Below are 20,806 nucleotides of genomic sequence, written 5' to 3'. Positions count from 1 at the left end.
GCAGGCAGTAATGTTTACTTCCCTCTGAAAAGTGATCCCTGGTGGCAGGCATTCAGGAGGTGCTACTGCCGCCCGTTCTTTTTTTTTTTTGTACTTTTATTTTTTTAATTGCCGAATGGAAATTTTACATTGCAGGATCACGCTGCAACTGCAACCCAAGCATTGGATCGCAGTTGTATTGCAGCCCCATTGGTCTCAATGGGCAAATTTGACGGGTGGTGCAGACTGTCAAACTCTGCAGCCTGAGTTAAAACTGCCATGGCCCTGTCAGGCTGTAATTTTAGAATACTGGTGGACGGACGGGAGGGAGGGGTGGTAAAACCATGGCTCGGCTGCCTGTATTTAACACTCCCCAGCTACCAGTGTGCCCTTAGAGTAAAGATATTTTGCAAGCTGGAATTACAGTAAATATAGGACCTCCACCAGACTTTCCTAACCAGTTACAGCATTATTTGCTTATTTTCAAGCTGTTCCTAGCCAGACTAAAGCTGGCCATACACTAGTAGATTTGTGTTTAAACATTCGAATAAAAATTCTCAGCACATTCGATGACTTGACAAAATGTTGTTTAAAAGTACTTCCAAATTTAACATTCGATTTTGGAACCAATGGACTTTCCCAATCGAAAACCACAGTCATTGTTAGAAATTTGGTAATTCGAGAACATTTTGCTATCCTTCTCACTGAGGTTGAAAACTAACATTGATTGGACCCTACTAATGCTTAAAAAATCAAATGATTGTTTTTAAAGCAAATAATTTTAAATTAAATTATATTAGTTTATGGGCAGCTATGGGTGACTGTGGCAATTCAGACTGCCTCACATAATATTGCAACAAGTCCTGGAAATTCATTTGAGAACAGCCAGGAAGTGTGCTGCTCTATAACCCCCCCCCCCCCCCCCCCCCCGTACTCATGCAATTAAAGAGTTGTACACTGGAAACCCTAGTCTAGAGCCCCATAAACTTAAGAACCTAAATCCATCTCTATCTCTGTGAAACCAATCAAATGGGCTTCAAACAAGGCCCTGCATCCCCTGAAAAGCTGCACTGTATGGCCGAAAGTGTATGGACATCGGACCATCAGAACCATATGAGTATGAGCCATTCCTAAATCATGTTGGATGGGAAGACCTGTCTCACAAATGGTGTTTTAAATCATACCAAAAGTGTTTAGAGGGGTTGAAGTCAGGGCTCTGTGCAGGCCACTCAAGTTCCAGCACACCAAACCCGGAAAACCATGTCTTTATGGCAATGGCTTTGTGCACAGGGTGACAGTCGTGCTTAAACACAAAAGGGCCTTCGCTATTCTGTTATCACAAGCACTAAAAAAAATGTTTAAAATGTTCTTCTGTACCAGCCATTCTCAACTAGGGTTCCTCAAGGGTTGGCTAGGGGTTCCATGATCTGTGGCTAACTGACCTCCATCTGATGGTGCCTGCATAGTTCCAGGTCGAACGCCGCTTGGCAGCACCAGTGAAATGACTGCGAGGGAGTCATTCTGGTTACCCCTATAAGGGCGGAATTCTTACCATGTACCACATCCAACGTATGAGCATTTTCCCAATGACAACCAATGGACTAATCCTACCAGGGGTTCCCTGAGATCTGAAAATCTTCTCAAGGGTTCCTCTGGGGCAAAAAAGTTTGAGAAAGGCTGTTTTATACTGTAAGACTGACTATATACTATGCATTTTCCAACCTTCAACTCTGTTTGGGTCTGATGATTCAATGGTTTCAGCCAAGGAGGATCCAAATACCTCTGCCACTTCTTCCGGGGAATCAAATGTGTAAGAATCTGTGGACAAAATGGTTTATAGAGTAGTATATGAGATACGTTATGTGATATCCAAATTTTTTCAATATATTACAAGATAGCCCTAAATATTTATTTGCAAAAGGTAGAATTCCAGTTATTTTTTTTTAGATGAGGAATTACCTCCATTTTTTTTTTAACCTTACGCTTTTCGAACTCTTTGAAAAAAATCTATACATATAAGGCACTACAGTTACAAAGTGTGTTATGGTACAAGATAGAAAATGAGCTTTACAGGAGAATATGACAGATTCGTTATTTACATTATGGTCCTAGGTTCTCCATAGTTACATTTAATTGATTGATGTGAGATGTTGTTTTTGGAGAACATAAGGGGTATGGTAGAGAAGGGAAGGGAGGAAGGGGAAGGGTAGGTTAGGTGAGGTAGGGATTGGAGTGGGACCTTATTAGAAGGACCTTATTGGTAATTCTGGGTACTACTTATCACAAAATAAGTACATCTGAGATCAGGGTTGTGTATCATATGTGATTGAGCTAGATGGGAATAAATTAATAGGAACTGCACTCCAGTCTATGCTCTTCTGAAATACTTTATTGGATCATCCATAACAGATATACAGCCATAGTGTCTCCACCCAAAAAAAATCTCCTTCTTAATCACTTCAGCCCCGGAAGGATTTACCCCCTTCCTGACCAGAGCACTTTTTGCGATTCGGCACTGCGTCGCTTTAACTGACAATTGCGCGGTCGTGCGACGTGGCTCCGAAACAAAATTGCTGTCCTTTTTTTCCCACAAATAGAGCTTTCTTTTGGTGGTATTTGATCACCTCTGCGATTTTTATTTTTTGCGCTATAAACAAAATAAGATGCGACAATGTTGAAAGAAACGCATTATTTTTTACTTTTTGCTATAATAAATATCCCCAAAAAATATATTAAAAAACATTTTTTTTCCTCAGTTTAGGCCGATATGTATTCTTCTACATATTTTTGGTAAAAAAAAAATCACAATAAGCATTTATTGATTGGTTTGCACAAAAGTTATAGCGTTTACAAAATAGGGGATAGTTTTATGGCATTTTTATTAATATTTTTTTTTTTACTAGTTTTGGCGGCAATCAGCGAATTTTATTGTGACTGCGACGTTATGGCGGACACATCGGACATTTTTGACACATTTTTGGGACCAATCACATTTATACAGCAATCAGTGCTATAAAAATGCACTGATTCCTGTGTAAATGACACTGGCAGTGAAGGGGTTAACCACTAGGGGGCGGAGAGGGGTTAAGTATGTCCTAGGGGAGTGATTCTAACTGTCAGGGGGATGGGCAATGTGTGTGATATCACTGATCTCTGCTCCGATGACAGGGAGCAGAGATCGAGTGACACTTTTCACTAGGCAGAACGGGGAGATGCCGTTTACAACGGCATCTCCCCGTTCGTCCTCTCCATGAGGCGATTGGGGGTATGCCTGCGGTGATTGAGACCGCGGGACCCGCGACCCGACTCACGGAGATCGCGGCAGGCGCGCACACGGCGGCAAATTCTAAAGTAACGTACGGGTACGTTACTTTGCGCAGCCGTGCCATTCTGCCGACGTATGTCTACAGGAGCTGGTCGGGAACCGGTTAACGCATTTCACCACATTGTGGCTTGATAACAAGGATAACAAGCAAAAACTGGCTTTTTGATCCTACACCCAGGGCCCGGAACTAAATGAAAGAGCAAGGCTAGAGAGGTGAGTTGGGGCTGGCACACTGCAAATTATGTGATTGACCCAGTTAGGAGATGTTAATAACTAGAGTTGAATAGAATGTTATGCTTGAGGGTATAGTAAGGTTAAATTTACTATTAAGAACAATTGGAAAAAACATATGGTAGTCATAATGGATGAAAGATCTGATCATTAAGTCAATACCGTGCATTTGTTGTATGCCAACAGGACCAATTGTTCTAGAAAACGTATCCTTTAAAATGGGCTCTAGCACATAAGAACTCAAATTGAGCATGGGTATTAAAGATTTGTTTTACAGAATCCAAAGTGAGAATTTTTTTTTCCAAAGTCTGCTAATGGATAGTCTGGCTCCTATTAATATATGGGTGAGAAGGGTGCAGTGACAGCCCCCCTCGGCAAGAGCAGTCACCAGCGGGGCTGGGCGCGTGCCGCGGCTGGGGTGCACTGGGTGCAGTGCGCCCCGGTTGACAAAGGCTTACTTTCAGCTCTTAACTACTTTCTGTGCCCACAGCAGGAAGTTTTCCCCCTGATTTTCCGTGTCGATGACCACACAGGCAGTGAGTTGAGTCTCCACAATGGGGAAACAGAGCAATAAAAACGTCCCAGAAGTACAGAACACTCAATCATATTATCAAGATTTCATCATGATGGGGAAGAGAAAGCCGGGACCTCTAGTGCTGGAGCCCCTGAGAACTATTTTATAGAAATTACCATTTACATAGGTGTTATATCATTCAATAGTATTATTTTAGTTATCTTACTTCTGCAGGATGGTTCCGATCCTGACCACCTCTTGTTCTCTTTACATTCCCTCATCTTTGATCCAAACATCCTCAGGCCATTCTGACAATCATAGCTCACTTTGCCTTCAATTCTATAGGAAGTACCAACTTTACTGGCACCAATGGGGATCCCTGGGCTGGGGCAATGGCCCTCTGAAGAGAACATAGAGATACTGGAAATTATATAGAATAATATTAACGTGACCATAACAGAACAGTTTGACAATCCATTAATAGTAGTAAACGTTAGAGTGTATCCAGTGTACCTAAGCCCAAGAACAAACATTTTATATATTGCAACCTTCCACTGCAGTGAGGTCAGTGGCTGGTGAGGCACCAGCTAGTATCAGAGCCAGATACACACAGGTTACATACGCTGCGATCATTAGAGCATAATTCTAGCACTAGACCTCCTCTGTAACTAAGTAACCTGTAAAATTTTTACAGTGTTGCCTATGGAGATTTTTAAGTACTGAAGTTTGGTGCCATTCCACAAGTGTGCACAATTTTAAAGCGTGACATATTAGGTATCTATTTACTCGGCATAACATCATCTTTCACATTATATAAAAAATCTGCTTACTTTAGTGTTTTTTTTTATTCATGAAACAAAATTCATGAAACAGTTTCTTTCCAATAAAAAACGTGTTTGAAAAATTGCTGCGTAAATACCGTGTAACAGGAAAAGTTGCAATGACAACCATTTTTTTCCCTAGGGTGTCTGCTAAAACTATATATATATATATATATATATATATATATATATATATATATATATATATATATGTATACACACCGTATTTATCGGCGTATAACACGCACCCCAAGTTTAGGAGGGAATTTTAAGGAAAAAAAAACTTTTAGGAGGGAAGTTTAAGGGAAAAAAAATTACATTTAAATGCCCATCATTGCAGCCTTCTCAGTGCAGCCTTGCCCCAGTGCAGCCATGTTAGTGCAGCCTTGTCAGTGCAGCCTTCCCCAGTGTCCATTGCAGCCTTATCCCAGTGCAGCTTTGCCCCAGTGCAGCCTTGCAGCTCGCAGTTTGAAAATGGCGCCTCTCCCCTGCGATCCTGAGCTTCAAAATCGCCGACCGCGATTTGAAAATGGCGCCGCCGAAATACACAGAGCCGGTCCTCGGCTCTTCTCGGCGGCTCTCGTTCACTTTCAGCTCCACTCGTAGTCCCGCCCGGGATGGGCGTGACTGTGAGCGGAGCTATCCGAACCTAGTCGAGTACACTCGGCTAGGTTCGGGCGGCGCTCGAGTGAAGCCGAAAGTGGCCGAGAAGAGCCGAGGACCGGCTCTGTGTATTTCAGCGCCGGCAGCGCCATTTTCAAATCACGGTCGGTGATTTTGAAGCTCAGGATCGCAGGGGATTGGCGTATAACACGCACCCGTGAGTTTCCCCTGATTTTAAGGGGAAAAAAGTGCGTGTTATACGCCGATAAATACGGTATATATGTTTGGGGGTTCTGAGTAATTTTCTAGCAAAAAATTATGATTTTTACATGCAGGAGAGAATTATCAGAAATGGCCTGGGTGGCAAGTGATTAATTACCAGTAAGTAATATACAAATAATTATTATATATTGTTTTTAAGGTCATTTACTATATTTTCAAAAACTGTACTCAAGCAGGTGGCTTAACAGGCAAATTATTGAAGTTTGAAGTTATAACTTCAAACCAGTAATTTCACAGTAAATAGATAAATAATAGATTTAGCATAATAATACTGTATATGGTTTAGCTTGATTAAAACAGTACCTTCTCAGCAGCTGCAGATTCTCCCTCTTAACTGTGTGAGAAAAACATGGGATTATGGGTAAATCTAAACACCCATAAACCCATGTTTTTTTCTTCTAGTTAAAAGGGCAGGGCTGGAAGTAGAGGTGAATGAGCTTGAAGACACATGCCTCCTTCTATGGCACTGCAGTGAGAGGACAGTGAGCTGGGGTCAATGGTACTTTACCATTGGTCCAAGGCTCCAAGCTGTCCATTGAGCTCAGTGCCTCTGACAAGAAGTGAGAGGCACTGTGAGCTCATCCTCTCAGTCTGCTGCAAACAGTGTGTGCCAGCTTGTATTTAAACTGGCCGCTCTGTATGTAACTTCTGATAGGCTGCACGAGTATCCCTGGAACTATAGGTGCTAGGAGCCCCAAATTTTGACCAGTGGTGGGGAGGACTACCTACCCCCAAAATTTGGGGTCTCTATGACCCCAGGTCGCCGAGCTACGACCCTCAAAGCTAGATCATTTTTTGTTTTTTTATGTTCATGGCTCTGCCTCACCTACCTTCCCTGACTGCTCATCCCTGCAACTTACTAGTCGTTAGATGGGGTGTCTGCATTTGTTTTGTTTTTTTAAAGAATTGTTTCTTTATCTTTATCCTGACGGTAGTATAGTTCTTCTACTAAGGTGAAAAAACACATTCGCTGTAATGTATTTATGAAGAAGCAGTGTTGTCACCCTAGAATAGGAGGTTTGTTAAGACTACAGAACACCTTTCTCTAACATGAGGGTCTTTCTATAGTCCACATAGGCGAGATATGCAGGGCCCATAGCAGAGCTTAGGATTTCAGTGCATCACAGGCAGCGAGCAGAGAATTTTTAAAATGGACTGGATTTTTGGCAGGATTCACTATAAATGGAATTATGCATTTGCATATACAGTAAAACCTTGGATTGAGAGTAACTTGGTCTGCAAGTGTTTTGCCAGACAAGCTCAATTTTCTTATTAAGTTTTACTTGATAAACGAGTGATGTCTTGATACACAAGTAGCGTGATGTCACAACTAAGTATAAAAGAGAAGAGAGGCGCCTCTAAGTATATCAGTATGGTTACATTTAATAAAAGTATAATATTTAGCAACTTACATGGTTGATGATTAAAACAGGCACATCTAAGTATTCAGGCATCTGAGGTAAAGCTGTCCACATAGACCACCCTCCACACCACCATCGACGTCATCCCTTCCACGCTGCGCTCCACGAGCACTTCAAGCCTCGCTTTCTGATCGCTCTACTGCAGGGTAGTCTTCCCGGTCACAAAGTGCGGTGGATGGCCTATGTGGACAGCTTTACCCCGAATGTCTGAATACTTAGATGTGCCTCTTTTAAATATCAACCATGTGAGTTGCTAAATGTTGTACCTTCATTAAATAACCATATTGCTACACTTAGAGACGCCTCTCTTCTCTTTTATTTTGCTTCTAATACCCTTGTGGAGGCTGCCGTTTGTGGGGGGACGTTTTATGGTTACACAACTTATCACATTGCTATAATTTTTTTATATGGGCTATAAACTGAAGGACTTATGAATAAATGGTTGCGGAGTGAATCATCTGAATTTCCATTATTTCTTATGGGGAAATTCGCTTTGATATACGAGTGCTTTGGATTAAAAGCATTTTTACGTAACTAATTATGCTCGCAATCCAAGGTTTTACTGTATTTTCTTTAGGATTCTTTTTTAACATAGTTTACTTTTAATTTTTGTTTAAAAGAATGTGTTTACAGATCTTAGATGCTGAAATACATACAAGATGATAACCATCTCACACCCTACAGAATAACCAGGCCTCCTTAAAGCTCATTCACCTCTACTGTTCTATATATTAATTTACTAGCTGTAATGTGAAAAAACATATATGTTAACAAAAGTATGGAAAATGTATGCACCAACTGAAACAATATTGAAAGTCAAGACAGTAAAATCAGGGGCTAGAAGTATTTAATTCTGGGTCCATTCATAACTCAAAGTGTGCGTTGAGTACAGGTAAAGACATGTGCATTGATGTACGTTGGCATGTTGCATTTTCACATGCACTTTTCTCCTCACTTCCTGAAGCATGGAAAGAGTCTAGGGCACAGCAGAAGAGTCAAACTTGTGCTAGGCTGCTATGTTTCCTGCTCTTTGATGTGCGTTGCGCTGCACTGACACACGTTACCATGCATACTTACAAACTGTCCCGAATTTCCCGGGACATTCCCCGGATTTAGACTCTTTTCCCGATTTTATTAATTCCTGGGAAATGTCCCAAGAAATACATTTTTTCCCGATTTTTCGCTGCCGCCGCTAGAGGTCCGCGGCCATTTTTGAGAAGGCCAGAAGTGGAGTTAAAGCTGAGTGGCTAAAATAGAAACCGAGCTGCTGCGGCGCCGCCCACCCCCCATGCTCCGCCCCACTCCGCCCACCCTCCACCCCTCTCCGCCCATCCCCGCTCCTCCCCGCTGCCAGTCTGTTATGCAAAGGGGCGGGGGTGGGCGGTGGTTCTTTTGTAACCACGCGGCCGGTGGAGACATTATTTTGTTCCCCCTTGGCCCTCTGTAATGGCGGCGGATTCACCGCTGGGGACTCCTGATGTGAAGGGGGGCTCCGCTGGGGACTCCTGGTGTGAGGGGGGCTCCGCTGGGGACTCCTGGTGTGAGGAGGGGCTCCGCTGGGGACTCCTGGTGTGAGGAGGGGCTCCGCTGGGGACTCCTGGTGTGAGGAGGGGCTCCGCTGGGGACTCCTGATGTGAGGAGGGGCTCCGCTGGGGACTCCTGATGTGAGGGAGGAGCTTCGCTGGGGACTCTTGGAGTGGGGGGGCTCCGCTGAGGACTCCTGATGTGAGGGAGGGCTCCGCTGAGTTGAATGATTTAATTTTATATTACAATGTAATAATAGAAATAATGCACTTCAATCATCCTGACACCATAACAACCATGGTGCCGGGATGATTGAAGTGCTGACACCAGGTGTCTGAAGTATCTTTATCAGCTGATTGTTAAACTTTCTAGAATACACATATTTCCATTGTTGTGTAGGATCTGGGGCTGCTGTCCCTCCATCCCTCTCCCCCCCTTTCCCTCTCCATCCCTCATTCATCTCAGACTCTAACCACACCCCCTTTGAGCCACGCCCCTTTAAGAGATGCCCACTATTTCGCGTAAACCACACCCATTCCTCGCTGCGGCGAGTGTAACACCCTCTACCTTAGGTAGGTGCTAGTATAGGTTTTGGTGTAAGCTGCCAGCGCAGGTAAATTTAGGCAGGCCTATGCTGTGAGCTAGGCCTGTTTGTTTTGATCTGGGTACAGGGGAGTGGTTTAGTGTAGCAGTGGGTGACTGACATGTACTTCAGCTCTTGGGTGCCTCCTCTGTTTCCAGGTAGAAGGTTCTGGAAAAGGGGCAGGGCAAGAGAGCTGGAGTGACATGGGGTGCATGTGAGGAGCTCTGACCAATCCCCAACCATGATTGGCAACCATGAATCCTACATATACCCATGGTCAGCCTGCTGGGGGAGGAGTTGTCGGCTGGGTGAACTGGATGATGGAGTGTTAGACTGTCGTGTCTGAGGGAACCCCCCTTTCTGGGGGGGGGGGGTACCTCAGACAGGGAGCTCGGGAGCTGGGAGGGAGCCTCTCCTTACACGGTCATGGAGAGGTGTCCTGAAACAGGAGCTGGAGGAGACAGTTGGTCCGCATGTCCGGAGTAAAGTCATTCAGGAAGGATCCAGGACAGGTGTCGGTGAGTGGAAAACACAGTGGAAAGCTCTGGAAGAGACATGCCAGGGGAGCTGGATGTAGAGCCAGAGGGCGAGACTGTGGGAGTTTTGTGTCAAGTCGCTGCAGCCAGGAGGGCTGGCAGGATTTGCAAGTCGGACTTGCTGGGATCAGTAGTCCATCTACATTTATTCTTCTCAAGTAAATTAGTTGCTGCCTCAAAGGGGTACTGCAGGCCCCCCAGCCTACAAAGGGCTATCAAGTAAAGACACTGGGACTTATTCAGAGTGAGGCCTAGTCATGTTCTGATGGTGTGACAGGAGTACTAAAGTTGGACATTGAAGTAGTGTGCTGGAGGAAGTGTGCTGCCTGGAAGAAGTGTTCTGAGGTAAAAGGCTGTAAAGTTTAGGGTCAGCCATCTTGTGACGCAGTTACTTTTATTCTACAAAGTACAATTTATCCTATGGGCATCCCATGTCCCCTTTCCCCAACCAAGTTCAATCCCCTAATAAAAACAACAAAAACAAGCAAGAGACTATTCATTGACTGAGAAGTGTGTCTAATAGATGTCTGGCAGCAGGGTGAAATGTGTGGAAGCTGTAACACGTATCAACCCAGCGGGGCCATCACTACACCAGTGTATATCAGTTCAATGCACCAGTGTGAACTGCTCCCATTCACGTACATTATTTTTTACAGTCCTTGTGCTGGCATACGTTGAAAATGTGCCAACCTATCTGGTGTCAATTGACCCTTTGTGCCGTTCCAGATTCAGAATCCATTTCTAGATGGAAATGCGGCCCCTTATCCCATGATTTTGTACTCTGCATGTAAGCAGGTGCAGTTAACTGTTTTGCCACTAGGTGGTTCCGTATCGGAATAGTGTCTGGCACAGAAGGAAGGGACATTAGGTGCTAGGCCCTCTTAGGTAAAGCCCTCCCACAAGTGATGTCAGGGGTATATAAGCTAGAAGGGGAGGGACACAGAGTCTCTTGGGACATGGGAGCCATACACCTTACATATGTAGGAATGTAACCTACAAACGTGGGCCCTGGACAGGGCAGGAGGGCGGGTGGAGTGGACCTGTATGCAGGAGTAGCTGGCTGGAAACATTCTGTTCCTTGAAGCGGAGTTCCACCCAAAAATTGAACTTCCGCTTTTCGGATTCCTCCCCCCTCTGGTGTCACATTTGGCACCTTTCAGGGGGGAGGAGGGAGCAGATACCTGTCTAATACAGGTATTTGCTTCCACAGAATCCACGGCAATCTACGCCATGTCCGGCCCCTCCTCCGCAGTCCCCCCTGCTGTCTTCTGGGAGACACATGGGTCCCAGAAGACAGCAGGGACCACTCAAAACACGCAGCATGACTCCGCTTTAAGGAGGTGGGGGCTAGGGCAGATTACAAAAGGCCTTGTAGGACATGCTTGAAATCCATCCATGTGTGGGGAGGTGCAGCGTGGTGTGGTGGCTATAAACACTCATGGTCCAGATGATAACAAAACTGCATTGTAATTTAAGTCCAAACAAACACAATTACCCGGCAGGAAGACCACCCAACCGGGTGCATCCACAGAATGTTTCAGAGAACAGTGGGGTAGATATACTAAAACTGGAAAATGCAAAATCTAATGCAGCTGTGCATAGAAACCAATCAGCTTCCAGTTGTTTTTTTTTCGTCAGAGCTTAATTGAAGAAGCTAAAGTTAGAAGCTGATTGGCTATAACACACTGCTGCACCAGATTTTGCACTCTCCAGTTTTAGTAATCCAACCCCAGTGTGCAGCAGGTCTTGGATGCTCCAACAGCACCTGTCTTGGGGAATAGAATGTGGCCTGGCCAGTCTGTGCTCAAACAGGAAAGCATCCAGGAAGGTTAGCGTGTCCCTGCTCTTTCCTTACTCATCTGGAACCCCTTCCTACCTCTAAAGCCGCGTACACAAAGGCGGACTTTTCGACAGACTAGGTCTGGCGGACTTTTCGAAGGACTTTCCGACGGACTTTCCGAATGAACGGACTTGCCTACACACGATCAACCAAAGTCCGACGGATTCGTACGTGATGATGTACGACCGGACTAAAACAAGGAAGTTGATAGCCAGTAGCCAATAGCTGCCCTAGCGTCGGTTTTTGTCCGTCGGACTAGCATAGAGACGAGCGGACTTTTCGACCGGAGTCGAGTCCGTCGGAAAGATTTGAAACATGTTTCATTTCTAGGTCCGTCAAACTTTTGGGAAAAAAGTCAGCTGGAGCCCACACACGATTGAATTATCCGACGGACTCCAGTCCTCTTGACCAAGTCTGCCGTAAAAGTCTGCTCGTGTGTACACGGCATTATACTGTCCCTGTCAGACGAATAACCTGTCTCTACACTACCCACACGCAAAATGCGTACCAAACCAGGGAGCCAGGGTCTTCAGTAGACACTGGTTGACGCAAGAGGGCCGCCAGAGTCCCATGGGGCAGCAGCATCCAAGCTCCCACAGAGACTCAGGAAAACATAGAAGAACCAGGTTTCTCTTGAATTTCTCCCTCTGCAATGCTGCTGTGGTTGAGCACCACCTCCAGTAGAGAAAGTAGACTGCACCTGCCTACACCTGTATGGGGCTGCTTTACTGGAGGAATCCTGGGAGAGGTGTACTCAGCTAGAAAGTGTCTACAGAGAACACAGTCCTGTGAGTACTTCTGACCCAGGGCAGAAGAGAGACTGTAGAGAGATGGCCGTGAGGTGCGGCATGTGCTTTCACTTGTAATTAATGTGGACTGTCCACAATATGTGATTGACTGTGTATGTCAAGTGACTGGAATGTAGTTTCCTGTGATGTGACTGTCTTTCCATTCCCTGAACAAGTGCAATGCAGCTAACTATCGTGTGGATATTTCTTCTTTTGCATTTTAAGGTCTATGGTAAGGAGTAGGGTACAAGATGGCAGAGGGGTCAGTCTCAGCAGGTGGGATTGTGCTCTAGCAGGACTGGAGAAGGGATGGGGACTTGTGCTTGGCACCAGAATCGGCCAACTACGAAGACCCTTTTCCATGCAAACTCCTTTGCAACTTTGAGCTACAGCAGGCTTAGAAAGAGAATGTTGCTCCAACCAGAGAGCACATGCTGATTATTAGTTTTACAGGCTGAGATGTAGGGCTATTCTAAAATATTATTCTTCTGTCTATGCTACATAATTCTACATACTTTTCATAACTTTACATAATTTTCATATTTGATATACCTGTAAATTTTTTAACCTTCTCAATGAACGCTCCCTCATTTTCCAATAAAGAAAACCGTCCCTAATCTGAAATTCTCACCTTGGTCATCACATATTGTTGTTTCTCCACTCCATTTTCCATTCTCCTGACAGGTGCGGTTTTCAGGTCCAGACATTGTGAATCCACCCCAGCACTCGAAAAACAGTTCATCACCCACAAAATACTTTGCTTTTCGCGGTCCAAACTCTCCACCTTCGAACATGACTGGCTTGGGACATTCAACAGCTATAAAAGATCAGTAATATAGAAGAACATGTGAACTGTATTCAAAGGCACAGGTGGAAAGTGATAGTGTAAGGAAACTGCGCAAAGACAGGTAGTGACAGCAGAGAAGAAGGCAAGCAGTGAAACAGAACAGGAGGAAGATTCTTGGTTCCATATCCTAAATGCAAGGTTTCCTTCTGTATGGCCTTCCACATTTCGAACTGCAAGGATTTTGGTGAGGTATCTGTCAAAACCAAAAATCCACTGGGCAACATTCATACATTTCAGGCCTTATATTCAAAATATAGGACAATGGTAAGAAAATCAGTTTATTAACAGAGGGTCAAGCCAAAGCATTTTGGGGATTAGAGGGACCCCCTCCATCTGGGGTTTAAGCTTTCAGGTGATAGGAATACTCAAACTAAAGAGAACTCTGATCTAGAAACTTTCTGAATAGGAATACTTGGATTGTAGATAATTCTCATTTAAAGGTAATCTTGATATTTGTGTGCCAAAATAACTGCTTGTTGGGTAGGTGCAGTGGGGTGTGTTAAACACTCAGAGTCTCTATTGTCAAAGAATGTTGTATTGAAACAGTTGGTCAACAACATAAACAGGCCCGGCGGGAAGCTCACCCTTCTGGTGCCACTTACAACTATGCAGCAAATTGACAGCAGACAGAGAACTCAGGGATGCAGACAGCATCTGCCACAAGGAGCGAAGTGCGGCCTAACCCAAATGGGAAGCTTGCTGAAGAGGTAAATGTAGTCCCTGCTCACCCCACCGGAACCTTGTGCTGCCACTGTCCTTGTCCAATGGAGAACCTGTCCCTAATCCTCTAGATTGTAAGCTCTACTGAGCAGGGCCCTCTGATTCCTCCTGTATTGATTTGTATTGTAAGTGTACTGTCTGCCCTCATGTTGTAAAGCGCTGCGCAAACTGTTGGCGCTATATAAATCCTGTATAATAATAAATAATAATAATTTGTCCCTAACCTGTCCACTCACATAAAGCAACCCAGGGGTTCGAATCTTAAAGGGTAGTTTCACCTTTACAGAAAAATCTGTATGTGCACTGGACCCCCCCCCCCCCCCCCGGACCTGCTGACCTGGAGTCTGGCGATCACCCGTTCCTGACACATCGGATAACCACTTTACCGATCAGGGGATTAGAAATCCCCTCAGCCTAATCTTCTAAACGTACCTCGTAAATGAAGGCATTCTAGGTGGTCGGCGCCATCACATGGGCGACGCTGACCAATCAGAACCCGTGTAGCCGTCCTGTCAGCACTGGAGAAGAGGAGAGAAAGCCGCAGGGATTCCAAAACCCCAGACCGGTAAAGTGTCTATACAATGTGTCAGAACGGGGTATCGCCTGACTCCAGGTCAGCAGTGACCGGGCGCGATGGGGAGGGAGTCCAGTGTAAGTTCACCTTACAGATTTTCTGTAAAAATGAACTTAAACCACCAGGGTCACATGGGGTATGTGCATTCAACCGGATCACTGCCCGAGCAAGGAAATCATAGAGGAACACAGCTTCTTTTAACTTCCTTTCCCATCTGCATTGCCACTGTGAATGAGCGTCACCTGCAGTGGAGAATATAGACTTCACCTGCCTACATGCTAAAGCAACCCCACCATCTTTTAAAGCCACTCTGTTTCCTTCTTTAAAAAATGAAAAACACAACACCTGCAAAAGAAGACCTGTTATACATAGCTGTGTTTATGTCCGTTTCTCAGATCTTCACAGAGCTGTGGCCTCTTTACATCCAACACACCTCCAGGAATACCTGGTTCCCGGGCTCTAGTCACTACACACATTAGTGATGTAGGGGTTAACAGATGGAACTACAGTGTGCAGTCAGGGATACAGGCATCCAATGCTCCTGGAGGTGCCAGATGTTAACATTCTTCAGGTGGCTGTTGCTCATAAAAAGAGTAAACCCCACGGGTACCTGTTTGGACCATACCGTATGTTCTGCTTATTAGCTCTACATAAGTTTTGCAGGATTGGACACTTCTTTTCTTTGTTATTATACATATTTACATTATCTCTGAGGTTTCTTTTTAGATTTATTGGTCTTTTTTTAGACGTGCTGACGCATTCGCCCCTAAAGAGTGTTTTTTACGAAACGCGTCGGACCTATTTAGGATGCAGTCACGACTTTAATTTACCATGTTCTTTTTATATTCCTACAGTTTTAATTATTATTATTGTTTACTCATCATATGGAACCCTATATACCGGCCACTGGTATGTGCTTTGACACCAACACATTATGTGTGTGTGTATATACATATATATATATATATATATATATATATATATATATATATATATATAATGTATTCATGTTTTGTACATATATGAATTTTGCATGTATATATTATGTGCTAGATATATTTCCTGACAATTTTTGTACATATTATGCATGTACATGTTATGTGCTAGATATACCTTGTCACGGACCTGGCCGGGACGGAGGCTGTTGGAGAGGACTGTATGCAGGCCTGTTGCCCACCGATTATGGGCCCTAGCATTTGGGGGAATGGTGCTCTCTGTGAGCTGTATGCCTGGGGACCCTGGGGTTGATGTTACTATGGATTCAGCTCCATGTCCCCCCAAAACACACAGACTCTGGAACCCTTTATATGCCATATTAGAATGGTGACTGATTTATACCATTGGGACTCGTACTGTTAAATGCTAATGTCATCAACTCTGCTATAATGTGTTTAGTGTGGCTCTAAGAGTCTTTTCACCCATTGTTGTTTATGTTAATTGAGAGAGCTGATCACATTAGCCACCAGCCCTGGCTAGTAGACGAATGGTCTAGGCTGAGGAGGGGGGAGATTGTTGTTTGTATTGTTAATTGTATTAATGTGTGAAGCCCGGTGCCCACAAGACTGTCATCTGGTCTGGGTACATTTTGTAGTAAATTAGGTCATGTTAATTAGGTTAGCTTTGAGTCATCCCTGACATAAAAAGGTCTGTGAGATCTCAAAATAAAGGCAGTTCTGATGTACTCCAAGACTGGTGTTGTCTAGTTCTTGGGGTTTCTATAGCCAGATCCATTGGACTCATGTTCCAGAACTTAGGAAGCGGTATACAGACGGAAGCACTCAAGCGGAGTGTGGGGCGTTCCGTGACATTGGTGGCAGCGGTGGGATAGCTTCCTGAAGTCTGAAGTCTGGGACATCCAAACCTCCAACTGGATCCAAGATCAGCATAGCAGACTTCAGTCACCCCAGCGGAGATATGGACCTGGCATCAGAATTCCCGGGGCTGCTGCGGATCATCCTTTCAACGTACACCAGGACTGTGTCTGAGGATGAATACCTGGAGCTCAGGCAGCTGATTCGGGTGGAGCTCTGGAATGCAGCCCTCCGTCTCGCTGGTATAAAACAGGGCAAGTGCTTTCAAACCCAAGAGCAACGGGCCAGTGACCAACGGGCATTGCGGATGGCATTCCTGGAAGAGCAGCCCCAGGAGCAATGGGTGACTGAGTTGGACAGGTTGGTCCAGCAGGAGATAGAGCTGGACAATCGTTATCGGGCTCTGCAATGGCACGCAGAGGAGGGATATTTAGGGGAGACAACAGAATGCTCTCCGGAGGGATATGACTTTGGCGGCCCTGGATTGCTGTGGGAGAACCTTACAGATCTTTTTATGTTTGGCGATGAGGGGGAACCTGACCTTGAGGACATGAGAGACTATAGAGAGTCTATGCTCGGTCTTGCAGGGGTCTCAGAGCTCAAACCTGATCTGGACCATTTGCTAAGGAAGGAACAGCATCTGGAAAGGGCATACAGGAAACTGCTAGAACAAGTTCAGCAGCATGCCAGAGAATCGGCAGTGGAAAATCCGGAGATTGCCGTCCCCAAACCTGAAGTGCTGACAACAGGGCAGAGCTCTGCTAACCTCTGTCCAGAAATGATAGCATCTTCTGGGTTCCATGGACAGGAGATGGTGAACCTCTATTCCCAGACATCAGTTGCAGAGACATGGGATTTGATAGACTTTTCTGCTGAGGAAGAACAACCTGATGAGCCTCCAGCAGAAGAGCTGCTATCAGGGCCAAAGTTCACTGTGTTCTGCCCAGCACCAACAGTGGCTTCGGCCTTACTGAGAGAAGAGGTAGTCAGCCTTTCTCCCACAACACTGACAGGGACATGTGATTTTCTGCCAGCAGCATCTATGGAGTTAAAACAAACTTCTCCAGCTGAAGATCTGGTAACTGAACAGAGGGTCCAAGACCTCTGTCCCACACTTTTACCAATTCCAGAGACTGGGGATTTAATAGACGTTTCTGTAGAGGAGGAACCACCTGGCAAACCCCCAGCAGAAGTGCTGGCAACCGGACAGAGGGTCCAAGACCTCTGCCCCACACCTGCAGCAATTGTGGAGGTCCAAGGAGAGAATGCAGTCATCACCTCACAACTGCAGCTTGATCTGGTGTCGGTTGATGGGGCTTCAGTCCCCACCTGTATACCCCAGGAATGCTGGGCAGTCGGCCCAGATCCCCAACAGCAGGATGGAGTGAGCCCAGTCCCCCTGTCTTCTCTCCAGCGGCAGAAAGGATTCCAGGGAGAAGAGCCAGTCCGGGCCTCCCCCCAGCGGCAGATATGTTCTCTGAGAGAGGCAGAGGTTGGCTGGGTGAGTGATACTCTGTTTGGAATAATTTATTTGGGGTACGGTGTGGGTACAGGCAGTAGAGGACTGGAGCTGATTACTAACTTCGGAGTCAACCCGTCTGGGGTCTCCTCCTGTGTTAGTCTCCTGCCGAAAGGGGAGAAATGTCACGGACCTGGCCGGGACGGAGGCTGTTGGAGAGGACTGTATGCAGGCCTGTTGCCCACCGATTATGGGCCCTAGCATTTGGGGGAATGGTGCTCTCTGTGAGCTGTATGCCTGGGGACCCTGGGGTTGATGTTACTATGGATTCAGCTCCATGTCCCCCCAAAACACACAGACTCTGGAACCCTTTATATGCCATATTAGAATGGTGACTGATTTATACCATTGGGACTCGTACTGTTAAATGCTAATGTCATCAACTCTGCTATAATGTGTTTAGTGTGGCTCTAAGAGTCTTTTCACCCATTGTTGTTTATGTTAATTGAGAGAGCTGATCACATTAGCCACCAGCCCTGGCTAATAGACGAATGGTCTAGGCTGAGGAGGGGGGAGATTGTTGTTTGTATTGTTAATTGTATTAATGTGTGAAGCCCGGTGCCCACAAGACTGTCATCTGGTCTGGGTACATTTTGTAGTAAATTAGGTCATGTTAATTAGGTTAGCTTTGAGTCATCCCTGACATAAAAAGGTCTGTGAGATCTCAAAATAAAGGCAGTTCTGATGTACTCCAAGACTGGTGTTGTCTAGTTCTTGGGGTTTCTATAGCCAGATCCATTGGACTCGTGTTCCAGAACTTAGGAAGCGGTATACAGACGGAAGCACTCAAGCGGAGTGTGGGGCGTTCCGTGACATACCTTTTGACAATAAATACGCCTATTCATTTTATGGTCTGTCATATGCTTCATTTAAAGTCCCGAACTTTTCCTCTTAGTAACCAATATAGGGATAGAGATACGTCTTTTGTGCCTCATTCAAAGTCCTGAACTTTTCCTCTTAGTAACCAATATAGGGACGGAGCCACGTCTTTTGTGCCTCATTCAAAGTCCCGCCCATTTTTTCTTTTTATGCATAAAAAGAGTAAAGATCGTAAGAAAAGGTGGTGGGACAGGATAAAGTCTTCCTTTCCTTCACAGATGGGGTGTTTTTGCAAATAATAGAGTCTCTTGAAAGCTGCCTTTAATTTAGAATGTTCTGCAATCTGTGTACTCCTATCCATGGAAATTTAGAGATCTTACCAACATCATGATTCTCTATAGTTCAAGCATTCTTATCCCCTGAACCAGCCCTGATGAAAAAGGTTCCTCTATAACCCTAAGAAAAAAATTGGCTTGTTGCTTGACCTTTTATCAGTAAACAGAGCTCCTAATTTGGATTTTACCATTGGTCTTGCGCCCCCCCCCTTTTTGTTCCATATTTCTTATAAAACAGGTGGAGGCAGGCAAATAAAAGTCGCAAGCAACAGCAACAGCAGACAGGGAGTCAGGCAATTAAAATGGCATAGGGTACGTAGTGGCACAGCACAGAAGGAGACAGTGGCACATAGGAAGGGGAAGACATAGATACGGCACAGGGGTTGGGGTAGAGAATGGCACAGGAGGAGGCAGGTACTGATACAGCACAGAAGGGAACAGAGACAACACCCAGGAGGAGTCAGAATAATGACAAAGCACAATAGGGGTCAATAGGTGACAAAGCTCAAGAATAGACAGTCACTGATATCGCATAGGAGGGGACAATGAGTGACACTACTCAGGAGGAGTTGGGTGAGTATACAGCACAGGAGAGAGCAATGAGTGACACCGCCTAAGAAGAGTTATGTAATGACACAGCATAGAAGGATAATAGGCCATAGTAAAAAAAAAAAAAAAGTAGTTACCTCTACATATAGCTTGCTGCTTTTCATTTGTCCATTGCCCATTCCTCTCACACTCACGTGTAGCAGATGGAAATGGATACTTTCCTTTCGGACAGCTATACTCCAGTTTTTCGCCATCTTCACTTATTTTGTAGGTGCCACCGACAATGGCCACTTTGTCAAGGTTACACTCAATAGGGGAAGCAATGGACACTGGAACAAGAAAGAGTATGTCAATGTAACAGTGACTGAAAATGTGACTGAAAATGTAAATCAATACAATATAAGCAATGGTTTAAATTAAAAACCATCTGCCTAGCCAGGATTATTTCTAGTGCCTTAAAAAACCTAATGAGAGCGGTAAAATACTTCCTGTAATCTGTTAGGAGCTCCGTCCAGCACGCTTATACCTTGCTTTCCCCCGAGCTGAGCAGCCAATCATAGCCTCTATGTCATATAGAACCTGCTCATGGCATCCAATGTGACGGATCTAACACCATACAGTATATGAAGACTTAGTCTTGTTTAATAGTGTAGCGCACCCCCTCAACGAGCCATTGGTGAATTTGGCCCTATTCCCCCAGTTAGGGCACACACAGCATTTTCTCCTTTCTTTTGCTACCTCAAAGAAATAGTCTAGGGTGTCTTTTTTAGGATTTATAGGAACATAGAACTTGGATGGGGGTGAAGGGGCATGGGATACTGCAGAACTGAATGCTTTGAGGACTCTTCTCTAGCTTGCTGAGCTACAAAGAATGTCCCACAGAATCTATTGCTGGCAGAAGAGTAGGGCTTTTTCCAAATGGACCAGGATAGAGCTGCACACAGTCACTAACTTCCAGGACCAGGGTCAATTACTCACATGGCCACAGGATCATCGGTTGCCTCCTTCCGATATCCACTGGGCCCTCTCCAGTGCGGGAGACACCCTCACACCGCCAAGGGACAGCTGGTCACTTCTCTTTCAACTTCCTCCTGGTACTATCTCTAGTGAGCTTTTTCAGACCCAAACGAACTCCAGAAGTAAGCTTTTTCGAATAGGCCCCCCCACCTGAAGCCTCAGCTGGAA

General features: G+C 45.1%; 1 protein-coding gene across 1 annotated transcript in view; it reads right to left on the bottom strand.

The window, feature by feature from the left end:
• The window catches only part of LOC141107589 (complement factor B-like), an 88,338-nt gene that overhangs the window by 58,248 nt on the left and 9,284 nt on the right, over positions 1 to 20,806 (bottom strand). The window contains exons 2-5 of the mRNA XM_073598434.1: positions 19,759 to 19,950; positions 13,079 to 13,264; positions 4,276 to 4,449; positions 1,702 to 1,797 (exon numbers count right to left, since the gene is read on the bottom strand). Of these exons, the coding sequence (XP_073454535.1) occupies positions 1,702 to 1,797; positions 4,276 to 4,449; positions 13,079 to 13,264; positions 19,759 to 19,950 (648 nt within the window). The remainder of the gene's footprint in view (positions 1 to 1,701; positions 1,798 to 4,275; positions 4,450 to 13,078; positions 13,265 to 19,758; positions 19,951 to 20,806) is intronic.

The sequence above is a fragment of the Aquarana catesbeiana genome, linkage group LG09, assembly GCF_042186555.1.
Source record: "Aquarana catesbeiana isolate 2022-GZ linkage group LG09, ASM4218655v1, whole genome shotgun sequence".
NCBI lineage: Eukaryota > Metazoa > Chordata > Amphibia > Anura > Ranidae > Aquarana > Aquarana catesbeiana.
This window is presented reverse-complemented; position numbering and strand designations above follow the sequence as displayed.